Here is a 24,496-nt window from a genome sequence, read left to right on the forward strand (position 1 = left end):
TGTGAACCGAGATGAAATCATGGAGCAGTCTGATCAGAACCACCTTTCATCTGCCTTACCCAAAATTTCCAAGGCATGCTTCGTGGATATAAATAGAACAGGGCAGAGGAGAGGCTTCCGCTATTTGCAGCAGGATCAAGCCCACACCTGGAAGGCTGGCTCCTGGCGGACTATTGTCCCTCTGGCTCATGGCTGGCTCCTCTATGGTGACGTGGGAACAAACACACAGACCCCCGAAAAGGATGGGGTTGCGATCCACATGGAATAAGACTATTATGTTGCATGTGGTTCCCTTTGCGTTTCCCTGGTGTTACACAGGCGGTGGTGGGGAAAAGGAGTTGAGGCTCACCAGGCTTGCTCAAGCACTAGGCCCTGACGACACAGGTATGGAAGCTTCAGGGGACATGAAGTCCTTCTGCTGCTCGTCACAGATGACTTCAATCTTTCTGTGAGTGATGCACCTAATGCAAAGCTCCTCGTCCCATCTCCAACTGCTGGATAATTCATTGTTACCTTACTTCATCTTCCTCCTGAGGCGCCCAGGGCTTATCATCATCCCTTTGGAGCCCTTGCATGGTCTGTTACTTCAAGAGAAGACATTTCAGGAAAAGCAAAACCTTAAAGACAGTTCTCCCTGGAAACTTTTTGAAATATTCAGCCCAGCGTATTTAAAAAGAGGTAGATTGTTCTGCATCTAAAAAGTGTTGCCGTAGAGGCCAGTAGGAATTACAGCTTTGGCTGTGATTTTTTTAAAGAATGCTACGTTTCTTAGTTTGGCCACTCAAATTGAGTTTAGAAGCTACCTAGGAATTTTCTCACATTTTGATCTCTGCAAGGGCCAAGGGCCATTAATCAAGCTCTTGTTTGAAGGACTCCAATCAGGATTCGATGGAGGGAAAGTCAGAGAGCTGAATACTCAATATTCAAGAGGCTATGTAATTGAAAACAGCAAGGACAGGAGAAGAAAAGTGGGCTGATATGTTATAACCTTTGGTCAAGCGGCACTTGGCAAATTTCAACAGATTTTGTTAACCAGAGATAAAGCTAAGCAGCAGAGCACCGTGAAAACACTGCCAAAGTGTCCACACAGACCCAGGAGCGACCCGGGAGAAACAATGCTGTCTAACAGTGTGGATCTACCAGAGGCAATTTGTTGGGAGTCCAGAGTCATTATTGCATGGTGGAGGCTGGAAATCCTAACTTTAAAGTTTCTTTAGGTCAAGCTATAGCCCGGCATGCGGAGCGGCAGCCAAAGTCGCCGAGAGAAACAAGGACGGCCACATGTGGAACTAATTACTCATGTAGAGGCCATGACAAAGAACATTTCTCCAGACTTTTCATGGGGGCTTCACTTTCAGGAAGTTGCTATAATTACTGTTCAAGTCTAGAGCAGCCTGCAAGCCGCTGACAGATCCAGCAGACGAGGAGGAGGAGGAGGAGGAGGAGGAGGGGGAGGGGGAGGAAGGAGGAGGGAGAGGGGGAGAGGGAGAGGGAGAGAGAGAGGGAGAGAGAGGAAGAAAAATGAACTTATCTGCCCTTTCTGACGAGTGAAATACCAGAAAATAAAGTACCACAGGCAAGTACAAAGAAAAAAAAAAAAGTTTTCCAAATGAGCGCTGGCTTCCAGTGTCCGGCTTTCTGTTTACTTTCTTATCTACCCGCTGTCTTCCAGTGACTTCTCGAGCCCGGACCAGACAGCAAATTTGTACTTCACGAACGCACTTTCAGTTGGCCCCAGCAGAACTGTACCTCTCGACTCTTTTTTTACAGCTTTTCCATACTGGGGCCCACTTCCTGCCCAGTTGAGGAAAAAAATCTGGCCTGAAGATGAAATGACTGCTTAACATTACACCAAAACATCTGGTACCATTTTATGCGCAGACCCATGTCTGAGAGCAGGCGATTCTAGCGGTCTCTCCAGCGGCACAGCGCATACCCAAACCTCCCCAGGGTGACATCATCCCATATATGGACTCTCCAGCCCAGCCCTCCCCCTTTTCCTGGTCCTAAATTCATTGCCAGTTCCCCAGTCTGCAGCAAATGTGCCACGTCAAGACCGAAAATCACAGCCCTCGAGTGGGGCTCCGTCAGTGCAGCAGAATTCAGGGGGGAAAGCCGAAGGCAACTTTTCCCCAAGACCGGGAGAGGATTTTAAGGACCCAGACGGAAGCTTCTGGAGATCCTGCTCCGTCGGCCCAGTGTTCAGACTACCTGTTCAGGACAATGCCGTTGTACAGTAGTCTGCACATTGGTTAGACTGGGCAAGGCACAGCAACGCCATGGACGGCTGGGGACCGGAGTGGCTGTTCCGAGGAGAGGATGTGTGTGGCTCCTCTTCCGACTCTCACACCCAGTGTTTTTCTTCACAGGTTTTGCACAGTAGGGACCAAGAAGCCCTCGGGGACACCGCCGAGAAAAGACTGCTCCCGGGAGACCTGCGGGTAAGGCCCTCTTGCCGCTCACCTGGGCTGGGACCAGGAGAGCTGAGGTGGGAGCCAGTGACTTGTGTCAGGCGAGAGGAACAGAGGCACTGGTGTGGCAGAGAGCTGTGCGTGTAGTTTCAAAAGAGCAATGGGGTGCGGTATAGTGTGACTTAGTGTGTAAGTTATTCGTTTTCTGGAGACTTCTAAGTCAAGTATTTTCTGAACTTTAAAGATTTTTCCATGTGAAAATGAAATCCGAAAACACTCCAAACACTAAGAATAGTTGAATGGGGCTAGTTTTCCATTGTGGAAAGGAATAATTTGGAGACCCGAAAACTTGTTTGAATGAGGGCTGGGCTGTAACTTTAGCTTTCCCAGGACTGGATCCATTTTGCCCCAAAGTAAAGAGTACTTGCTATTTTTAAAATGCTCTACGGATAGTGCTGTTCTGAAATTTTACTTATATGAGATAAATGCCAGGAATAACAGTATCTAACAATAAACGAAGAGGCTGCCAAGTTTTTGCCCACCAGACCACGCAGATGGGACTTGCCCAGAAAAGAGTGCCAACCCAGAACTATTGAGTCAGCAACTGCATAAACCGGGAACTAGAAACCTCTGTCTTCGCCTGTCCCAATATATATCTCGGTTTGGTTTTGTTTGTGATGCAAGAATGGTTGATAATTGCTGATCAGCTGAGCCCTGTGTCTATGCTTTTTAACAATGCTTCTACGTCCTCTCTGTCTCTGAGCATTTAACGTGATAAGGTGCTTTGTCTAGAAACCCACGGATAAAAAAGGAATTTGTAAACGAAGGCAAAGCTTTCTTTGGTCAGTTTCCAGCTGTCCTGGAGGTGAAGGAGGGTGGGAGGGGGGAAAAGTGGGGAGGGAGGAAAACCCTCAAGCTGAATGAAATCCCAACAGAGAGAATAATAGAGAAAGTCTGGGCTGCAATATGATCCATGCTGAACTTCAGAGGTGGGTCCTTTAAAGAAAGTTCTAGAAAAATAGTACTGCCTCACCCCGAATTCCCTCAAACCCATTTACAGCTACCCCCAAACGATTCTATATAATGAAAACATCTGCTCCATAGACTTTTGTGAAAAATGAATATAATCTCTTTTGTCCTCCCTTAAATTCTTTAAAGTTACAGAGGTTCCTGAACAAATCCTTTTCTAAATTATATATTTTGCAACAACTCAAAAAGTGTCACACGTTCTCCTTTGCAGAACATTTTATTACAAAAGGTTTCCCATGTAATCTTTTGTCAAAACAATTTATTTGAAAAATTACCCTTTTGATCATCCTAAAACTGGTATTAAAAATCCATGGTTTGTTCATTAAAGTATTTTTAAAAGGAGAAATGTAGCTGTCTTCTCCACTTTATGATGCGATTTGTTTTGTATTATAACTTGGGCGCTTCCATGTTGATTGTTTTTAATTGAACAAGTGAAATTTTTAAAATCTATGTAGTATTTTAGATAGGAAAACTAAAAAGAGAAACTATTAGATAACTTACCAGACCTTATTTTTTCAAGGAATATATTTGTACTAATTTGTCCAGTTACTAAAGAAGAAAGATAGCAATAAGGTACTTGGGTAATGCTTAAAGATTTCTCAAATTTGGGTTTTCTTGTTTGTTTGTTTTGTTTTCCCATTCTACAGAAATGATGGAATTTTATAATGTGCTTTCATGTCATGTGTATTTAATTTAAATGTCTTTCTTGATATTAAATGGCTTTTTTATTTCAAAGAAACTAAACGCCATTGGTCCCTCACCTATTTCCTCCCTCAGGATGACTTTTAGTCTGGAAACAGGGGCCCCGAGGGTCTCCGTAGCGTAAGTACAGGAGTAGAAACCGGAGAGTTAATCTGTATGGGGGGAGCCGAGGAGTGAGTACCTCTGCACGTGCTCGGTAGAGTCCCAGCGACTCATTTTTGATGCCAGCTTTTAACAAATGAAAAAGGAATAGTCTTTGTTTTTCAATGGCATGAGCTGAGGTCAAGATCAAGAGGAAAAGCTCTCGCCGTAACCTCTGCTGACTGAAGACAGGGTGGCAGACGGTGTGCGGCGGGGACGCGCAACGCCCTGTGTGCACCCATGGCACAGTCTTTATTCCCAGGGTAGACAAGGTTTAATTTGATTTTGATATTACTTTGTGAGGAGACCTATAAATATTTTAGGGATCATGGGACCTATTCCAGAGGAAACTAACCACCAGTGATCGCCTTCAACTAAAACTGCCCTGGATATGATGGGAAGTGTAAGTATTAAAATGAAGCATCGTCCCTGGTCAGGAAGAAAATTGTTTGCTGGGCACCTCACGGAAACTTAGTGCCTATTTTAATTTCAGTGTGTGGATGATTTGCAAGTTAAACTAGGTCTAGGGTTAAAAGGACTTTTTCTGCCATCTAAGAGAAAGGAAATTCAGAGCTTTAGCTTTGGACACATTTTCTGAATTGGGAGAGGACCCATAAAAAACAGTTTTATTTACATTTTTAACCCCCTCCCCCCTTTTAAAGCCATTGATCTCAAAATCCAAGAGAGTTTGTTTACAATGGGACAAAATTTCACACTGATCACTTTCGTGCAATTAGTCAATAGGCTTAATGCCCTTCCTGCTGGGCGTGCAGGCTTTCCGCCCAGATAATGTGTTTATGTTTTTGAAAGACCAAAATATACTATCTCCCCCACTCTCGCCTCCAGACCACCCAAGTTTTTCACTCTGTGGGAAAGAGTGTAGGCATAAAATTCCTACTGATAGAAATTTTCCCTTTCCTTTTTTTTTTTTTAAATTTTCTGTTGAAGTCATAAAGCTGTTATAGGAAAGAAAGGAAACTACAACTTGGTAATGTAAAAAGTTCGCTCATCCATCAACCACCAGCACCATCCTTACTAAAGAGAGCAAGGCCGAAGCTTGTAGTTCCTCTACAAGAGATTTGCTGTTTAAAATCAACCCCTTTTCCTCTTTTCTAAAGAGAATATCCCACCCGTGACAATAACGTCCAAATAGTACATAAAAGACCATCACTCACAAAGCTCAGCTTAAAACAACTAGAGAAGGTCCAGGCTTAACCTGAGAGGAGACAGGAAATTCCAGATAAAGATGGAAACTTTCTTACTTGGTTTCTTCTACCTTTTTACCTGGGTGTGCTGCAAATTATGTAGCTAGAAATATTTACCCATTTTTTGAAGAATTATTATCAGTTTTGATAAATAGAAATAATGAAGTAAATTAAGAAAAACAATTAAATCTTCATTTTGAATTTCCTGACTTACAACAGCCAGTTTCCTGGAGTTGCTTTGGTTTGTTTTTGCTATTGAAGACTTAGAACATAATTCTTTTCCTGCACTTTTTTCTTAATAAAAGATTAAAAAATAAAGTGTAAATAGCTTTATTAAAAATGACATTGTATGATAATAATGTAAATAGCTCTTTCAACATTTTAGCAAATATTTTAAGTGGTGACAAATTAATATTTTACTCTACAGTTTGGAAGGTAGAAAAACAATCTTAACTGGTTTTTCAACCTTTTATCTTTTTAACAAGCTCAGAGGCAGGTCCAACATAACTATGAGGTGTGCAGACGCCACATACTTACTATAATTGTGTTTTTAAAACCTATTAGAAACATAAATTGTCCAAAAGCCTTATGAGTAATCATTTTTCAGCAAGATTTTTCCCCCCCGAAAAAGAGTTATGGTTTTTCAGGCCCTGATATTTTGGGACATCTCCGTTGACTAGAATTGTTTCACATGAAAGGGTAACATATGGACTCACAACTGTGTCTTTCTATCTTTTCAGGTTGCATGCATCATCCCTTAATTGCGCAGAGTTAACTGGATCGTACTATCTATGAGAGAGAGGGAAAGCTATACAGAATTACAGCAATTTTTAATTTCCACAAATACACTCTTTGTAAGTGAAGCCTCCATAAGTAGTTTCTGCTGCACTGAACAGTGCAGCAATAACAAAAGAGCTGCTGAAGGAACCCGTTTTTGCATACTCTGACCCTGTAATTATTTACTAGCAGCCAAGTTTACTGATGTTTTTGATTCTGTCAAGAAAAAAAAAAAAGCCCTCTACTCAGAAGTGATGACCAGAAACAGAATCAGTCGTTTATTTTCTTGAAATTAAATAAACCAAAACTTGCATTTCTCAACTCTTTCTTAAAGCTGTACCACATCTAATCACTGCATAAAGGTTGAGCTGTGTAGAAAAAGTCAGTTTTTTCATAATCTGTAAAAACTATTTTTTCTCCATAAAGTTTCTATTTGCTATTTTTCTCAGAATTTTGCAATTAAAGGGACATATACTATTTGTGTTCTTTTTTTAATTCTTTGAAAAAAAATCCCTAATTCCATACTCCTTGGATAGTAATGCTTTGTTTCTGAAGCTATCCCACTTATTGAAAGTTTGACTCTCTGGATATTTTGTTTTTTAAAGGGCAGGGGAATTTGTGAAATCCCTCTATGGATAGGAGTTGCTGATTTATATTAACATTCTTGACTCCCCAGAATTAAATGTTCTATCTGTATATTTAACACCATTACTCTTTCTCATACGAGTTATAAGGAAATTTTCCAGAGGGCCTGGTTGTACTTTTTGGATATGAAATGAAGCCCCCTTTTCTGTGTTTAACATGCTACTCTGTAACTGCGGTGCGCCAACAAAGTCCTAAGTAAGTGCTGAGTGAGTGTGTCTGTGGGTGACAGCTGTCTAGGGTCTGTCTACCCTCTTGATTCACAGCACGACCCTGTGGTTAATTAAGAGGGGGACTTGAGCTCACGACTCTTTTTGATTTGGTTTTCACATCCATACTTGAAAACTGCATTAAAAGGGATATGAGACATTTAAGGAAGTTCCTGTTGTGTGATAAAATATTGGTAAGAATACAAGCCCTTGTAAAAATCCCACCATCGAGGCATCAGACACTGAGGTCAGCTGGCTGAACTGCCAAATACACGAGGCTCATTATTTTGAAAATGGCTGCTGTTTCCATGTAAATGATAAATTTCTTTTTCATGGGCAAGGTTATGGAACTTATCTACTACAAGAAACATGTATAAACATGTCTTTATCTTTAACTTCAGTATTGAAATATGCGGAGTTTGGGGGAAGAGAAAAGACATCTGGTTCAATTACTCTGAACTCGGACTGCGTATGGGCCAGTAATAACATGAGCTGGAGTTAGGAATAAACCTGGTATTTAACCTTCTCTCTCTTTTTTTTTTTTGCCTTAAAACTTCAATATGAGTGTTCTGTGAAGTCAGTTATCCATGTTAGCACATTTGGAACCAATGTATAAGTGTACTTTCTGAATAAAGTCAAAAGTCTGACTTGTTTTTAGTTCCATAATGTTTTAATGTTTAACTCTATTGTGTGTTTCTCTCCCTTTCCCCTGACCCTCCAAAACCACCCAGTCTGGAGCACAGACTGGCGGTGTCTGCCCCTGAGCAAAGGAACCCCGAAGGAGCCGAGGGCCTGGCTGGACGGAGTTGTCACGTGTCTGCCTGTCTACACTTGCTGTGCAGAACATCCGCTCACCTGTACAGCAGGCACAGACAGGCAGTCACATGACAACCCAGCCTGAAAGACAACCGGCCATTGACAGAGAGCAGCCCTCACACCGTAGCATCTACACCAAGAGCTACAGCCAAAAGGGGGGGGGGCGGCGCGGGGGCCTGGGTTTTTCATCTGTTGGTTTAATTAACTCGCATGTACTATTAATTATTATTATTATTATTATATTATTTTATTTTGATTCAAATATTGAAACCCACCAAACGTAAAGTGAGTGGTGCCTATGAAATATAATAAAACCCATTGCTGAAAATGTTCCTGTGCTTTCTATAGTTCTCTTTTCCTAACTGTTGTCAATAAATTACTACCCTTGACATTTATTGTACACAGCTTTGCAACACCCCATGATCAATGTAAGAAAAGGACAGAACTTCCAGTCTGATGCTTGACACAGAATAAATGACTCTATTCATTCTACTTCAAAAACAAAGTTTAGTTTTCTGTACATGACTGTTTCAGAGAGAGGGACAAAAGAAAAAGAGAGAGGAAATAATGTTCCAGGGATCACGCATCTTGAGCTAAACTCAGTCAGTCTGCACCTGGGTGAAGCATAATGAAAAGAGTACTTGTTTCCAACATAATTTGCAAATGTATTAAAACAGTTGCTTCTCCTTTTCTGAGGTAGAGAAAGTTAAAACTGAAGCTCTGCCACCTCCAAGCGTCAGGGTACGCATGGGTTTATTGCTGGGTCGCTGCTCAGTTGGGAAGGGACTCGCCCCACAGTTCCGAGGTTGGAATTCACGGGGCCAGTGTGTTCGCTTGGAATACACCCACCCATCCACTGTGGACTTCCAAACTCTCGAGATGTTCAGGCAATTCCATTATTGTCAAAAAAAAAAAAAAGCGCAAAGATGTGGATGAGCGGCTATGCAATGTATACATTGCCATACCTTTGGAGGAAATGGCAAAACTCCAGTTTTACACCCTGGACAAAAAGCGGGGAGATGGGTAAAATTACAAATTTGTCTGTTTTGATTTGGTTCACTAAAATACTTTAACTTCAGTATATAAAATTAATTTTCATTTTTCTTAGCAAGATTCTGGTCAAGCTTTAAAAAATGTAGCACAAGGCTACCCCAAACTTTGCGGGTTTAATCTAATGAAACATTTTAAGTAAATATTCTGGACAAAAGCAAACTATTTTTATACAGACATGTCATTTTTAAAATGAAAGATTTAGTCTTAAGCCAAAAAAACCCCACAAGGTTTCAAATTTCTACAATTTCATGATATTCTACCAACCTGACCCTATAGTTACTTAAAGAAAAAAGTAATTGGGCAAAATTATGAAGTAACTGTATGATTAGGGCTAAATTCTTTCATTGAACATCTGGCCTAAGCAACTATGTCATCTGCTAAAGTGCGCTTCTGCAGAACACATTGTGCAAAGGTCTTTACCTTACAGAAAAGCCCCAGGACCAGGGCCTAAAGTACTGTGCTGAACAAGAGTTCACCCAGAATGTAAAAGACAACCAGGGAGCCAATATCGAAATGTCTCACAGAGTATTTACATAGTTCCACCCAATGCGAATGCTTTCTGTAACCTGCAGCAGACACCAACAGAGGTCCAGCCAGGGGTCACTCCACTGGACCCTGCAGGCAGCCCAGGGCGGGCACGAGGGCTCTCCGGATGACACGTGGCTGGGGCGGGACATGGGGAGACTGCTCCCTTCCACCAGACTCCAAGGGAAAAGCGAGGGGCCAGCAGAGTCACCCCTGAGTGAGCCACTCGGGAGAACATCGCAAATACTTTTTCCTTAAAACATGGGGTTAATATCTTGGGTTTACATTTTTTTTTTTACTTGGCACTCAAAAAAGTTCTTGAAAGAATAGTATTCATCTTAAAGTTCATTAAATGATGTACATTTGAAAATATTACCTTTTTGGGAAAGGGTCATATGAAGGGTAACACTGTTCCTCCAGTGCGAACCTTCCAGTAGGACAAATAACACACAGGGAGTGGGTCTGAGGCTGTAAGTACTTTCAATAAATTTGAAATGGCATTTGCCACTGAGGTTTGTTGAATAACACTACTTTTTAAAAAACGATAAATCTTTGGATAATGCCAGGCGTGGAAATGTTTATATGAAATAATCCTACATTAAAAAAAGCCTAATAGAAAACAGCTTATGGATGTGAAAAACATACACACAACTATGATTGTGAAGAATTTTAGGTAACATTAAATGTTTTAAAGTTCAATATATGTTGAGACTGTTCTTTTGGGGAAAAAAAATTGAATGGTTTTGGCTAACTCAAACAACTCGGAGAGGCTGTGAATGCTGTGCATGGGATTACCCTGACCACAGGTAGCTCGCGGACCCAGCAGGAAACAGGCAGAGTCTTGATCATGGAATTGAACATGGAAAGAGATGAAGATTTCTGTAACTCCCTGGTCCACAGCTTTGACCATCCAGGAATACAACTGTCATTTTGTTTCCTACTAGTGAAGTTACATTTGTCATCTGTTACAACTACATAATGAAAACAATGCTGAGTAAATATCCCTATAAGGGAATTACATGGTCTCCTTATCAGGCTATCCAAACACTTGAAGCCACAAAAAACGAGGCCTCTAAGTTTTTTTAAGAGTCCAAAGAATGTCCTTATTTCAATGCAGATTTTGGATTTTCTTCAATAGTGTAAGGTTAGTACATTTCCGCTGGAAATTCTTCTGTTGAATTACCCTACTTTCCTATGAGTATTCCATTATGATTTTAATCTTCATGTTGGACTACAGAAATAGAATAAATATTGGCTATATGCTGTTACTATTCATAAACTAGTAGTCCCCTTTCTTCAGAGATTTTAACTATCATTTACACTTTTCTCATTGATATTAAAAAAAAATAAGTCCCTTTTCTCCTTGGATCAGAATTTCCTATTCTTCTAAAATTCATATTTTAGGTACATTTTTAAAAAGCCATCACTTTTTTTTTCAAATCTGATTTCAAAGTATTAATATAAACTATCTAAACCCCTAATTCTTTTGATATGAGTTTCCATTTTATTCCTATACCTTGCCCTTTTCTCAATCCCTCCCCAGAACTGTGCAAATATATTTACCACATAAGAAAATAACATTGTCAAATTTATTTTCTGCTCAAGTGATCTTTAATCCAGAAACTTACACAGCCAGGGGAACAAAAAAATCCACTAACCTTCAATGATAAAACTTTAAAAAATTTTAAGACAATCTACCTCTTAGGGTAACTTTACCCTGTAATCCAATAATTTAGTTGAGGCTTCAGATACCAGAACGTGAGGAATCATTGTGTTATATTTCTTCATCTATTTGCTCAGTCATATGTTCACAATTCATATTTACACCACGCCACCTTTCAGTGCCACGCCCACTGGTGGTAGGACAGTGAACGGGACAATGGCTCTTGGTCTCCAGAGGCTTACGGGTTAGCAGGAACCTAAACATTCAGCCCGTGCTTAGCATGTGTGATGAGTTGTCACGTCATTGTCACCTTTTGAACCAAATCTCTTAAACCCATCATTTCTATCCATTTCCATCCACCCACCCCAGCGCAAGCTACCACAGTCTCTTATGGAGATCACAGCAATTGCCTCCTAACAGCTCCCCCAATCCAGTCTGGTCTCCAGCATATTCTCTACAGGGCAAACGAAAGAATCTCTAAGAAAATTCAAATCTTATTATGTGACTCTCCAGCTTAAAAACTTCAAAGGCTTCTCATCATTCTCAGCACCCAGATCCTCAATCTTTATAGAGTCCCTTTCTCTCTTCATTCTGGTCATACTGGCTTTAATTCGGCTTCTTAAATTCATCAGGCTAAATCTTGCCTCAAGGCACCAACACAAACCCTCTCTGACCACCTGACTGAACAGCCCCCACATGGAGCCTGCCACTCCAGACACTCTTCCAATCACACTCATCACTGGATTTACTTTCTTCATCGTTTGCAGTCTGCCTCTGATAGGTTTTCCTGTGTGTTTATACGTTTTCTTTACTGAGAAAAATCCTTCAGAAGGGAAGGACGGAATTCCTTGCTAAACGTTCATCCTTAGTGACTAGTACATAACAGCTGCTCAGAAGACACTTCTTGGGAAGGGTTCTGGTGATCGAAAGCACATGCAGACATACAGCAGTGTGTACATACAGTTCCTCGTTCTCTCTGACTCTCAGTGGTCATCCCTACAATGGGGGACGTAAATAAAGTACTAATTCAGCTCAGTGCCTGGTCAGTTACAATCAATAAAGCTTCATCATTATGAGGATGACGATTGTCATCGATGGCTATCCAGATTGAAAGCTGACCTGCATGTGTTTAAGCAGACAGAGTGAATAGCAGAGGGGCCATTTATAACCACAAGGGCCATTGAGTTAGGCAGCATCTCTTGTGAACTGGAAGGCCACTTGGCTTGGTTGAGATTTGACCAGTGTGGCTATGCAAAGGGGAGCGTGCAGGAAGAGCTGAGTGAATGTACTGTACGGTGAGAAGCACCTTGAGCTTGGGGCACTCCAGATGGACAGCACTGAGGGGAGAGACAGGACGCGGGGAGAGAGAGAGACCCGTGCACTGTCCTTAGGTGGGGCCAGCACAAGGCTAGAGCTGCCAGTGCCGCACCCAAGTGGAGGGTCCATTGGTCAAAAACTATTGTGCAGAGGGCTATTTAAAACTCTGTTTGGGGTTGTTTAAACTTCCGTATTGCTCCCCCAAATCCTTAGTAAATGTAAGTACTACAAATGTCTTTATGCTATTATTTGGATAGAAGTCAAAGGAGCTACGTATCAGCCATTCCAGCCCCAAGGGGATATATGTGGAAACACACCTACATGTCCACACTCTTTCCTCACCCCCACAGACAGCTCCTCCTTGCCTTGGGGCACACACACCAGCAAAATGCCTTGGGGGCGGATGGACCAGCAGGAGGTCTATGCAACCCCTAGACAAGCACTCAGGGCTACCTGTGCAGGAGGTTTCAGAGTCGGGGGTACTAGAGGATGATGCAGAAGGACCTCTAGGCTCGGGCAAATCCCCTAGGTGATTAGTTATAAACTGTCTAACGCCAAAAAGACGGTCTACTTCTTTCTGTATCGCAGAAAGCCCCAATGTTAGAGCAACGTTAAAGGAAAGCATAAGGTCAAGCAGGTAGACTCACTGTGTCCACCACAACCACACTGCATTGTAAAGACTCTTTAAACGTAACAGTGCCTGGGACACAGGCGGAAACCTTTCGAGGAAGCTCATCTGTCAGTAACATTACAAATAACATTATTTTAATGGAGAGTAATGGTTCAAAAAGTACAGTCCACAGATGCCTGAGGGTGTTCACGAATTCCTGTAAGACTCTGGGGTAGGGTGGGCAGATCTGTTCAGAACGAAGAGAGAAAGCAGGAGACTCACTGCGGCAGTCGTGCCGACTGCAGCTTGAACTTGTTATGTGGGGTGTTGTGCGGGAGCCCCTGCCAGCTTGGCTGGGGAGTCGCATAGTTTACGCTCATCGTCTCTGCTTCTTGGCTGAAGTGTCAGGGAACCCGCAGGCTGAAGGGAGGCGGCACAGAAAGTCTCGCTAAAGGAATGGGGTCCGAGTTGCCTCTGACCGTTTGAATCCTAATGTTCTCTGCTAAAGCGCCCGAGATCCCACACATCCTGTGTCCCCAATGAAATGACAGAAAATGAACACTTAGAAGACATGAATCAAAGAACGGCATCACACAGGGGAGCACAGTGTCACTTGCAATGGCAGAAATACAGAGACACACGCGATACCTGAAAGGTTATTAAAGCACTTATAAAATATGATTTCTTAGAGTCCCGTAAAAATCCCTTTGAGGTGACGTGGCTGGCAATGGTCCCCATTTGGTAAGTGAAAAGACCGAGGCTCAGAGATGACCAACGTGTCCCAACCCTGGCAGCCAGTGGGAGCAGACCCTCGACCCTCAGCACCTCGCCCTTCTCATCGCAGGAGCAAAGGGTTTAGGGAGGCTTTTGTTCAATCAATGTCATCCTGGAGAACAGTCTGAGCCATTGTTCTTAATCACAAATACACTTCATAAGTCATGTGTATTTGTTACAAACCTGCCGTAAGATAAATAAAACCGTATATGCTATTTACTCAACAGCCAATTCGAATCTAATGAAAACATATCAGTCTAATTACACACGAAAGCACAGGAGGATAGAGAACACAGAAAAAAAAATATGACAAGCCCCAGTGAAAATTTGAATATAGTTATCACTGAATAAATGTGTGAACTGTAAATAATTAAAGACATTTACTGTGTCACACTTGCTTGGCGGAGAAGGAGAAACGGCCAAGTGACAGGGTTCCTGGAGCCGGAGGGTGCTGATGAGGATGGGGACGGGCACCGAGGGGGCGCCGTCCACGCACTCAGCTTACAAAAAAACTGACCCCAAAGCGGAGTTCGCACTGAGGCTTATTTTCACAAAGGAATACTCTGAATTGGGATTTCTGCAGTTGCCCATGAAGCATGCTCAATCCACATGTCACTGAACTTGGAATCCACAAGTTATTGAAAGCATGGCTGTTAGAGATGTTAGGGTGCAAGTTCAAGGGGCCAGAGGTGAATCACTGCCTCTGAGCCCCACATTCCCAACACCTGTCCTTGAACTCCTTTCCCCAGAGACCTCCCCCCAGCCCCGGCTCGCAGCAGACACGAAATAACATCTCTTTGTGGAACACCAGCACTGAGTAAGGGACAGCGCGGTCCCCTTCTTTGGCCCTGAGAGCAGGCTCACAGGTGGTCTGCAGTGGCAGGAAGCTCTGGCAAGAGAAGCGGCAGGTGGTGGCCAGGGAGGCCAGGGAGATGGCTCCGGTGGGAAGCGGCTCTGTCCCAAGGACACCGACAGTTTGAGGACACGGGTCAGTTGTAAGCAGAGATTATTAATATTTTGAAAACTTCCAATCTCACTTCTCGAGCAGAGTATTTAAATGTACTTAAGCAACCATCTAAACTCTTAGAAACAAAATGTATCTAAGAGAAGAGCCCTTAGGTCAACTGAGCACAAAAGAAAATCATCAGTTTGTCCATTTTTATATCTAGGGAGGCACCTAGCTCAGAGCTTCTGAAGCTGTGCTCTTTATTTTTTTTTTAACTTGTATCGAATTTATTGGGGTGACATTGGTTAATAGAATTATTTAGGTTTCAGGTGTACAGCACTGTAATATGTCATCTGTATGCTGAACTGCGTGTTCACCACCCAAAGTCAAGTGTCTTTCTGTCACCATTTCTTCCCCCTTCACCCTCCTCCACCTCCCCTACCCCCTTGCCCTCTGGTAATCACCGTACTGCTGTCTGTGTGTTGTTGTTGTCATTGTTGTTTTTGCTTAACCCCGCCACCTTTTCACCCAGCCCCTACCCGCTGCCCTGACCGCGGGCAGCCTGTTCTCTGCTCTTTAAATGCCGGGGACTACCGAAGAATGCCAGGACATCCAAGCAGCCAGCACAGGAAAGGGACCATTGCTGGTCCTCGCTTTCTCCCAACGACCAATTCCCCATTTGACTTAAGTCAGTAAAATACACGACATAAAAACTGAAAATAAAGCTTCTGAGTAGAAATTTTCTTTGGACCTTTCTGTGGAATGTGATTTCCCTTACCGCAGAAAATTCAGTGGAAGTCACCTGCCCGTCCGATCTTTATTCAATACACCACTGTACACAATGCATTTAGGAAACTGAAAAGCAACGCGAGACGAGAGAGCTTTCCTCCAACCACTGGCAGAGGTGCCGTGTGGCGCTTTTAAAAGACACGAAGCCAAGACTGGAAGGACTACTGAGTCTGAAATGCATGCTCTTATAGCCAAATAAACCTGAGACAAGCTCACCGGCCCCCAGCTGTGCTCAGGGACTAGTTCCCTTATCCGATGTTTGCATGCTGTCTCATAAGCATCAAAATGTCCCGGGTCAGACCAGAGCTATTGAAAGTTCCACGACATAGTTTAATTTCCATCCATGCTGTTCCAAATTTAACAGCAACCCTGTACCACGTTATAGGTCTTTAATGGCTCTGCAAGAACGAGATATATAGCCCCTTCCTGCAGAGCCATTAAAGATCAATATATACATATTGTGCTTCCAGCGCGATCAGATTTAAACGAGCAGTACATCACAGGACCAAAAGTATTAACACGAACCAGAGCACCATCCTTATCGTAATTCATGCTTTTACACAGATATCAAATTCCCAGAGAACAAACTTCATATGAACAGTTATCGGGAACCTGAAGGCGAGTGATTTGCACATTTTCAAAAGCCTGTCACTCGAGGCTGATACCACAGCAACAACTCTAAAATTCTTTGTAAACCCCGCATCACTGCTATTAATTTCGTTGTTACAATGCTGTATTACCTTGAGTCTTTTCAACACATTGTTTAATGGAAAGTCTTTCACTGTATCCTACCTTGCCAGTGTCACAGGAGATTCCAAGTGCTGACTCCTCACTTCATTTCTTCAGGTAAACAGACACGTGAGTACACCAGAGAAGTAAGGGAAATTTGAGGGGGATATTGTAAAAGGAAAAATCTATGGGGGAAAATAAAACAGTGCTTCTTGAAACAGAGAGCCCAGCCTAGATCTCACTGAAAGAGAACCAGTGAACAGTGTCTCAAAACTGAGCAGCGCGATGATATCAATGAGCTGGACATGAGCAAACTCTGTCCCTCTCCGCGGCTCACCTCGTCATCTTTATACCAGGACAAGCTTTCAGCCGTGAGGACGAACCAGTACCCCTTGGAGCCCCCTTTCATGATGCCGATGTTGCTGATGGTCAGCCAGCCCTTGCGGATCACCTGCAAGAGAGCACAGGTCAAAGAGGTGCTTAGTGCTACGTGAGCCAACGGACACCACAGGCTTTGCACTAAGTGAAGTTCAAAACAGAGTACAGAGGGCAATAGGAACAGCACTGTTCCCCTAAAGTTCAACTTCTGTTCCTCTATTGAAGGTATTTTATCTTCCAAAAGCACAGATAACCAGAGGGAAGGGTCTCCCATCAAAGGAACAAAATCTAAACGTTGGACATAGGTAGGCGGTGGGAGCAGAAAGACTGAAGGAGAGAGGAAGGAAATGGCGTGGGCCGGGCAGACTCATTTGCGGCAGGGCTGCTACGATGGAAACATGTCAGTCGACTGGATGAACAGCTCCAGACTCTCCTGCCCCCCCCCCCCCCCACCTCTGCTCCCAGGCCAGCCCAGCGGCCCATGCGTTCGCCTGCTTTGGTCTCATCAGGCTTCCTGCGGAGACTGGCCACCCAAAGGTGAACAGAAAGGACTCAAGCCAACCCAAAGTGGCTCCTAGTTAACAGCTCTGCATAAGGCTGCATGAGGGAGGGAGCTTAAACAATGAGCTAAAATTAAAGTTTGGAGTTTTATAACGATCTAGATTTATCCATCTTCTTCGTTGTTTACTTGCCATACTAAAAAAGTATGTAGCATCTTCATGAAAATCTAAACAGCTTCTAAATTTTAAAACATCAACAACTTGGATTACTGATTTGATAGGAATTATTGGTAAATGTCATTTAAGGGAAAAATCTATCTTTTTCTCACAGTTGTGAAATTAAATTCTATTCTTTCACATGGCATAGTTTATTATCTTCTCTATGCTAGGTAATTTTTGGTATCATAGAACCAGAAATGAAACCCTATGTGGAATTGGATGGTATTGTTTCAAACGTCACATATTACCCGCTGCCTCATTTGTCCAGTACTCTAGAGAGCCTGAAGTACTTTAAAAATTACCGAATTATTGAATGACTGGGTGTCAGTCCCCAAAGGAAGACAGACACCCTAGTAATCAGATGTAATACTGACATTGCTCCTAAGTGTTCTAACCGAAGAAGAAAAGTCAACTCTAAGGAAAACTGAGAAATAGGTCAAGGTTGTCATTATAGACCCTTAAAGCTTCTCTCCACACACTCGTCCCTGCCACCTCGACTCCCTGTCACTCATCTCCCAGGTGCCCACTGTCCCTTCTAGAGCTCTGCTTCCATTTTACCCATCCCCACCCAGAACCCAGGCCAGGCCCAGACTGCAGCAGTTCTCTCCACTGTTCAAATCACGCCTCCTTCTCACCCTCTGCTTCAGAAAGAAGAAAACAATACTTCTCAAAGTAGCGTTTCTACCAGCTCTATTGTAACCATTAGGACGCTTTCTAAAAAGACAGATTTGTGGGTCACCTGCGAGTCCAAATGAACCAGAACATGTACATAGGAAGCCCAGGAATCTACAATTGAACATGTTCCCCAGGTGAGTCATATTCATACTGAAGTTTGAGAAGCACCATTTATATACATACAATCAAAAACTTCATTGACCTCAGAGCAAAGGACGACTTCCAATTTTTAGTGAGAAGGAACTGGGTACATCATCTCACACTAACACTGCCACCCACCCTGCCGGGGCTTACAAATAGCACATGAATCACAGCATCCGGCGAAAGTATATTTATTAATAGAATTGTCCACTCGTAACCCATATAATTTTATTAACCAATGTCACCCCACTAAATTCAATAAGAATTTTTAAAAAAGAAAGTATATATTTATTACTTCATTTTATCAGGTATCTTTGGATGGAGAGGAAGTCTTCCAGATACCTCACAAATCGCAATAAACAAATCACTATTTCGCCCGCTGATTATCAGTCTGGCCCCATCAAGGAGAGTCATGAATCGAGTTCAACACACAGGTTTTGAGAACCGATTATAAATCCAGATGAAAACTCGTGATGATGCCACAATCCCTGCCCTCAAGAATCCCATCATTTGGTAGGAAAAGCAGGGCCATAAGGAGGCGATTTCGATGGAAGCTTTGTGCAGTGAGAGCATTACGCTGGACAGACGAAGGGGCACTGCACACAACGTAGGAAGCTGTAAATGATGGCAGTTCAAAGAACCTGGGCGCAAAATGGAATCAGCCAAGTCAGGAAGTAGTCTGTGTGCTCATTTGTTTTTTAAAAAGAGCAAACAAGAGAAAATAGGAAGGAGCCACCGAGAGCAGAAAATGTGAGGTGGGGATCAGGAGACCAAGGCCAGAGAGGCCCATGGGGTCCGAGTAGGGTAGGTTCAGACCAGTGAGACCCCACATTGTCATGGCCTCAGTCCTCTGCAGTCCCAAATCAATGTCAAGTACACATGTAAATTTATCTTTAGGTATATGTGAACACTGTATTAATAAATTATGGGCATCATTCGGAAATACACAAAGAAACATGAGAATATGGCATAAAGGTAAAATACATAACATTTTAAATATTTTTTATTTAGTGGGGGAAATGTATTTTACTTGTTGCATTTATAATTTTATTATTAACTTCCCCGTGATACAGAGCAAGGGTACTGGCATCAATGTGTCTACTAAGTATTGCTAGAGCTTTCCTGTTTTCTTACTTTCTAGGTAAAAATACATATAAGCAGATGTTCTACTGGAGTCTCCTGCACTTGGGTGGATTTTGCACGATAACCCGGGACGGAGAAACTAGGTTATGTAAGGAATAACCCCCATGAGAAATGACCGAGGTTTAAGTAAGCCGTGCTGTAGTAAGGAAGAAAATAAACAAACCTACTGGATGAATACCTAGGAGATAAGACCAACAGGACTTATGCCTGGATGAGGGGAGACACACGAAGGAGAAGATTCCAGAACGGCATTCTGCTGGAGCCGCTTGCCATAACACTTAGTGGGTCTCAGTGAGCAGTGTCAATTCAGATGTGCAGTAAGAGTAAAATGCACACTGGATTTTGAAAAATTCATTCAGAAAACTGTAAACTATCTCATTCAATGTTTTTAAATTGATCACGTGACGATTAGTAAGCAGAAACCTCATGGAAACTGGAGTTGGGAGGGCCTGGAGAAGGAAGAGCTCCATGCTCTACCACTCACGCTCACAAACCCCAACAGGAAGAGACTTGCTCTCCCTTCGCACCAGGAAGGCATTTTTTCTATTCTGCTCCAGCAGAAGGGAAGAGGATCTCCTCACCTGGTAACCACTCTGCCAACGAAAGGCCGTTACGGCTCCGCCAATAAAAAGCCACTGCACTTCAAATTTTCGGTTTCCTCCAATGGACTCTGTTTGCAGCAGCTCCTCTGAGCTCCCCCTTTCCTCTATAAAAGAATGTGTCACCCCTTTGTTCTCCGGACTTACACGTGGTTCACCACAAGACTCCATGTCTTGAATTGCAATTCTTTGGTGTTCCCACAGAAACCCAGTTTGCTGGAGAATTATCAGGCTGTCTATTTGTTTAAGGTCAACAATCACATGCTAAAATAATATCTTGAATACACTGGGTTAATAAAATCTAGTTTTAATGGTGATTTCACCTGCTTCCTTTTAGTTTTAATGTGGCAATCAGAAAATTTTAAATTATGTACGTGGCTTTCCTTATGTTTTTACTGGACGTTGTGCCGCTCTGGAAGATTCTGAAACTCCTGGGACCACCAACTCATAAGGAATAGAGGAGGAGGACCACATTTTTGAGAAGTAGGGGATCCGATGATGAATCCAGACGAGGCCATGCTGAATCTGATGTACCTGCGGGAAATGTGCGGAGATGTGACCTGACACCTGAAGCAAACGCAGCAGTCAGGACTGGAGACGGAGATGTACATGGCATTGGCACGTATATCGGGCGGCGGTTAAAACTGAGTGACATGGACTTAGGCAGAATTGCGAGGAAACACCAGCATTTAAAAGGTGGTCAGAAAAGTGAAAAGAAATGTCAGAGGAACAAGAGCAGTGAGGTCATGGAAGTCCACGGCAAGGTGAAGTTCAAGGAGTGTGTGGCTGGGAGTGTCAGATTCAGCCCACACAGGGACGTTAAAGTGCATCGCAGACGTCACAGTGTCGTTAGCTGTGCCTGTCAGTGTGGTGTTGGGCTCAGAGTCCCTAGGGTTGAAAAGCGAAGGAAAGTAAAAAATGGAGATAAAGAGCTCTTCCCAGAGCAGCACGGAAGAGAGTTAAAACCAGAAAACTGAGTAGACACGGGGCTGCTGCTTCTGGTTTTCAGTTTGGGAGTTTTTTTATGGCAACAATTGAGCACGTTTATCGTTTGGGGGAAATACGTGGTGGAGAGTAAAAGGCTGGTGATATAGGAGAGACAAGACGAGGATGAAGACGATGGGCGCGGATGGGATGAGGAGCCCAGGATGAGGCTGCCCTTCAGCAGGACGGGAGCCGCCTCATCTTGTGAGCCTGGGGGAGCGAGGGCAGGTGCAGGTCCTTTGAGTGGAGGGGGCAGAATGTTTGGGAAGGTTACATTTGATCTTTCCAGCATTCATGATAAGAAAAGAGACTAAATTATCTGCAGGCGAGCGAGGGTGGGAGAAGTTGGACGGAAGGCTTGAGGACAGCGTGAAGCATTGGGACAAATGGTAATAGAATGAGAGTCACCAGAACTGGAATTCGGAAGAAATGGCTGACGAAACACAACACTGGAAAACTCCCAGAAGATAATAAAGGGGGGGATCCAGGTGACCTCGAGGATGATGAGGTCTTTTTAGAAAAAAACACCAAAGACAGAATCCATGAAGGAAATAAATGATAAGCTAGACTTCCTTAAAATTAAAAACTCCTGCTCTATAAAAGACAGTATCAACCGAATTAGATGACAAGCCACAGAATGGCAGGAGATATTTGCAAAAGACAAATCTGACAAAGGAATGTTACCCAAAATTTACAACCAAAAAAACCCCTTAAAACTCAATAAGAAAACAACCTGATTAAAAAATAGCCAAAGACTTTAATAGACACCTCACCAAAGGAGATATAAAGATGGCAAATAAGCATGTGAAGAGGCACTCTGCATCATATGTCACCAGGGAAATGCAAACTCAAACAACAATGAAATACCACTCCACACCTATTAGAATGGCCCAAATCCGGAACATCGATTACGCCAAATGATGACCAGGATGTGGAACAACAAGAGGGGGGGAATGCAAAATGGTACAACTACTTCAGAAGACAGTTCGGTGCTCCTTTGGTATTCTCCGCAAAGACCTGAAAACATACACACACACACACACACACATATTTACAGCAGATTTATTCATAACTGCCAAAACTTGGAAGCAACCACGATGTCCTTTAGTGGGTGAATGGATAAATAAACTGTGGTCCATCTGGACGGTGGAATATTATAGAGCACTAAGAATAAATGAGCTACCAAGCCAGGAAAAGACACAAAAAAAAACTTAAATGATTATTACTAAGTAAAAGAAGGCAATCTGAGAAGCCTACATGCTACATGACTCCAACTGCGTCACATTCTGGAAAAGGCCAAACCGTGGAGACAATAAAAAGGTCAGCGGTTGCCAGGGGTGGGGTAGGGGAGGGAGAGATGACCAGGCAGAGCACTGAGGATCTTTAGGGCAGTGAAAATACTCCATGTGATATTATAACTCTTGTCCAAACCCGTAGAAGGTACAGTATCAAGAGTGAACCCTAAGGTAAACTATGGACTTTGGGTGATTAAAATATATCAATGTAGATTCATTCTTGATTAAATAAAAAGAACTATCATTCCTGTGAGTGATGCTAATATTGGGGGAGGTTTGCATGGGGGGAGAGGTATATGAAAAATCTCTGTACCTTCCTCTCAATTCCTTGTAAACTTAAAACTGCTCTAAAATAATAATGTCTTTTAAAAACTGGTTGAAAGAAGAGAATGAAGATCATAAACTCGCAGGAACATAACGGCACAGCTGGATTATTGCCTCCAGCTGCGCTCTGCACACTTGATGTAAAAAACGATAAACGGGAACTGACCCCGGGTTTTGCACGTCTGAACCCAAGTGACCTAAGCACATGGGTGTGAAGATGAGGAAGGTTTGGGGAAAGAGAGTAATTCAGGGGGTGACATAGTCAATCTAGGCAGAGGGGCTGAGAGAGACGCAGAAAATGAAAAGGAAAGGACCAGAGAAACCAATGAGGTGGGGGGAAAAACCCAGATACTATGTAAATAAAGGCAAGAATGGACTTCAGGGGATTTACAATGATGTGAAGCAATAAGTTGCCTGATTTTACTGGTACCATAGAATTTATCCCTCAAAGATACACCACTGTTTCCAGGAAAATTGAATGTTATAAGCAAAACATGATATTTACTGAACATCGTTTCACCCAGTGGAACATTTAAGCGAGCTATATGGAAATTATGAGTGACAAATAGCAGTTACATTTGTAAAGAATCAACATAAAAATTAATTCAAATAGACCATTGCATTCTCCGACATTACGGTCACGTGCATTGAGAGAGGTTTTCTCACTCGGGGAGAAGAAAGGGAGAGAGGATGACAGTACACGTGGTGAAGGCACGTGGCCCACACCCCTCCAATGCCACCCACGGACGTGTATTCAGCCCTGAACACTGTCGCTGAGTTGCTGTCATAGAAAGCTGAAGACCCTCTGTTCCAACCCCAGCCTTTTCTTTTCCAACAGAGAAGCATATTTGCCACAAATGGATTTGGGTTTTCCCCAATGACAATCAGCTCAAAATAAGAATCAAGATGAAACAATTCCAAATGTACGTTGCAGAGAAGAATCGAGGGAGACAGAAATCACAAAATCAAGTCAAACAGTGCAAAGAGCCAGCAGAGGGCAAGCATTCAGGAAAAACCGCCAGCACGCAAGAAGTAAGAACTTTGAGGGGAAACTAACAGAATAAAACACAGGCAAGTAAGTGGGAAAAGAAGACAAAGACAAATAAAACTTCCAAAGAACGTCGAGACAAATGGGATTGACTGTAGAATCTCTTCACAGAGGACAATCTGAAATGCTAATTTCATATTCCACAATAAATCCATCAACACTCAGCACAATAACCACTTACAGCCTCTTAGCATTTGAATATCAAACTCTGCTTTTGTTTTGAGTGCCCAAGTAAACAAGAGCGAGCAAGCCCGTAATTACAGGACTGGAAGGGACCTGGAGGGCAGATAGGGCACGTTCTTATTTGTAAGGTTTAAAACAAACCAATTTTTAAAATTTACTACCATGAATAACCTCCAAGCTTCTCATGCCAAATACAGAAACTTTGAAAGCAAGAGCAGCAAATGCAATAGCCTGGCCCTTCCCGTAGTGACCGGCCTGCTCTAGAGAGTGGGTGTCCGCCTTAGTTCCCTTCATGCTGTAAGAGGCCAGGCCTTGCAGGGTTGGCAAAACCTGTACGTTAGGGGTAAGTCTGGACCTCAACATCTGGCCAGCACACTGGGTCATAAAATTAATACACAGACAAGGAATCAACAGATGAGGAGGACATAACAGTGCATCTGGAAAAGTTCTAATGGGGCCAAGGCTTTGGGTCTTGAACTTCATTTGTGAGCGAGCAGGGCGTTTTGACCTTGGCCTTGCTTATGGGAGATCATGCAAGTTGTTCTCACTCTGCATCTGACTTTTAACTGCTGTCACCTGGGAGGAGTTTGTAAACCCCTGACCGTTAGATATTTGTATCTTGGTAAATGACAGACGCTTATGGAGAGGCTGTGCCTGTGGATGAGTGAG

General features: G+C 42.9%; 1 protein-coding gene across 9 annotated transcripts in view; it reads right to left on the reverse strand.

The window, feature by feature from the left end:
• The window catches only part of DNM3 (dynamin 3), a 381,825-nt gene that overhangs the window by 190,443 nt on the left and 166,886 nt on the right, over positions 1-24,496 (reverse strand). For all 9 annotated transcript variants that reach the window (XM_053914860.1, XM_053914861.1, XM_053914862.2 and 6 more), the window contains one exon: positions 16,676-16,789. In XM_053914860.1, the coding sequence (XP_053770835.1) occupies positions 16,676-16,789 (114 nt within the window). The remainder of the gene's footprint in view (positions 1-16,675; positions 16,790-24,496) is intronic.

The sequence above is a fragment of the Desmodus rotundus genome, chromosome 12 (assembly GCF_022682495.2).
Source record: "Desmodus rotundus isolate HL8 chromosome 12, HLdesRot8A.1, whole genome shotgun sequence".
Lineage (NCBI taxonomy): Eukaryota > Metazoa > Chordata > Mammalia > Chiroptera > Phyllostomidae > Desmodus > Desmodus rotundus.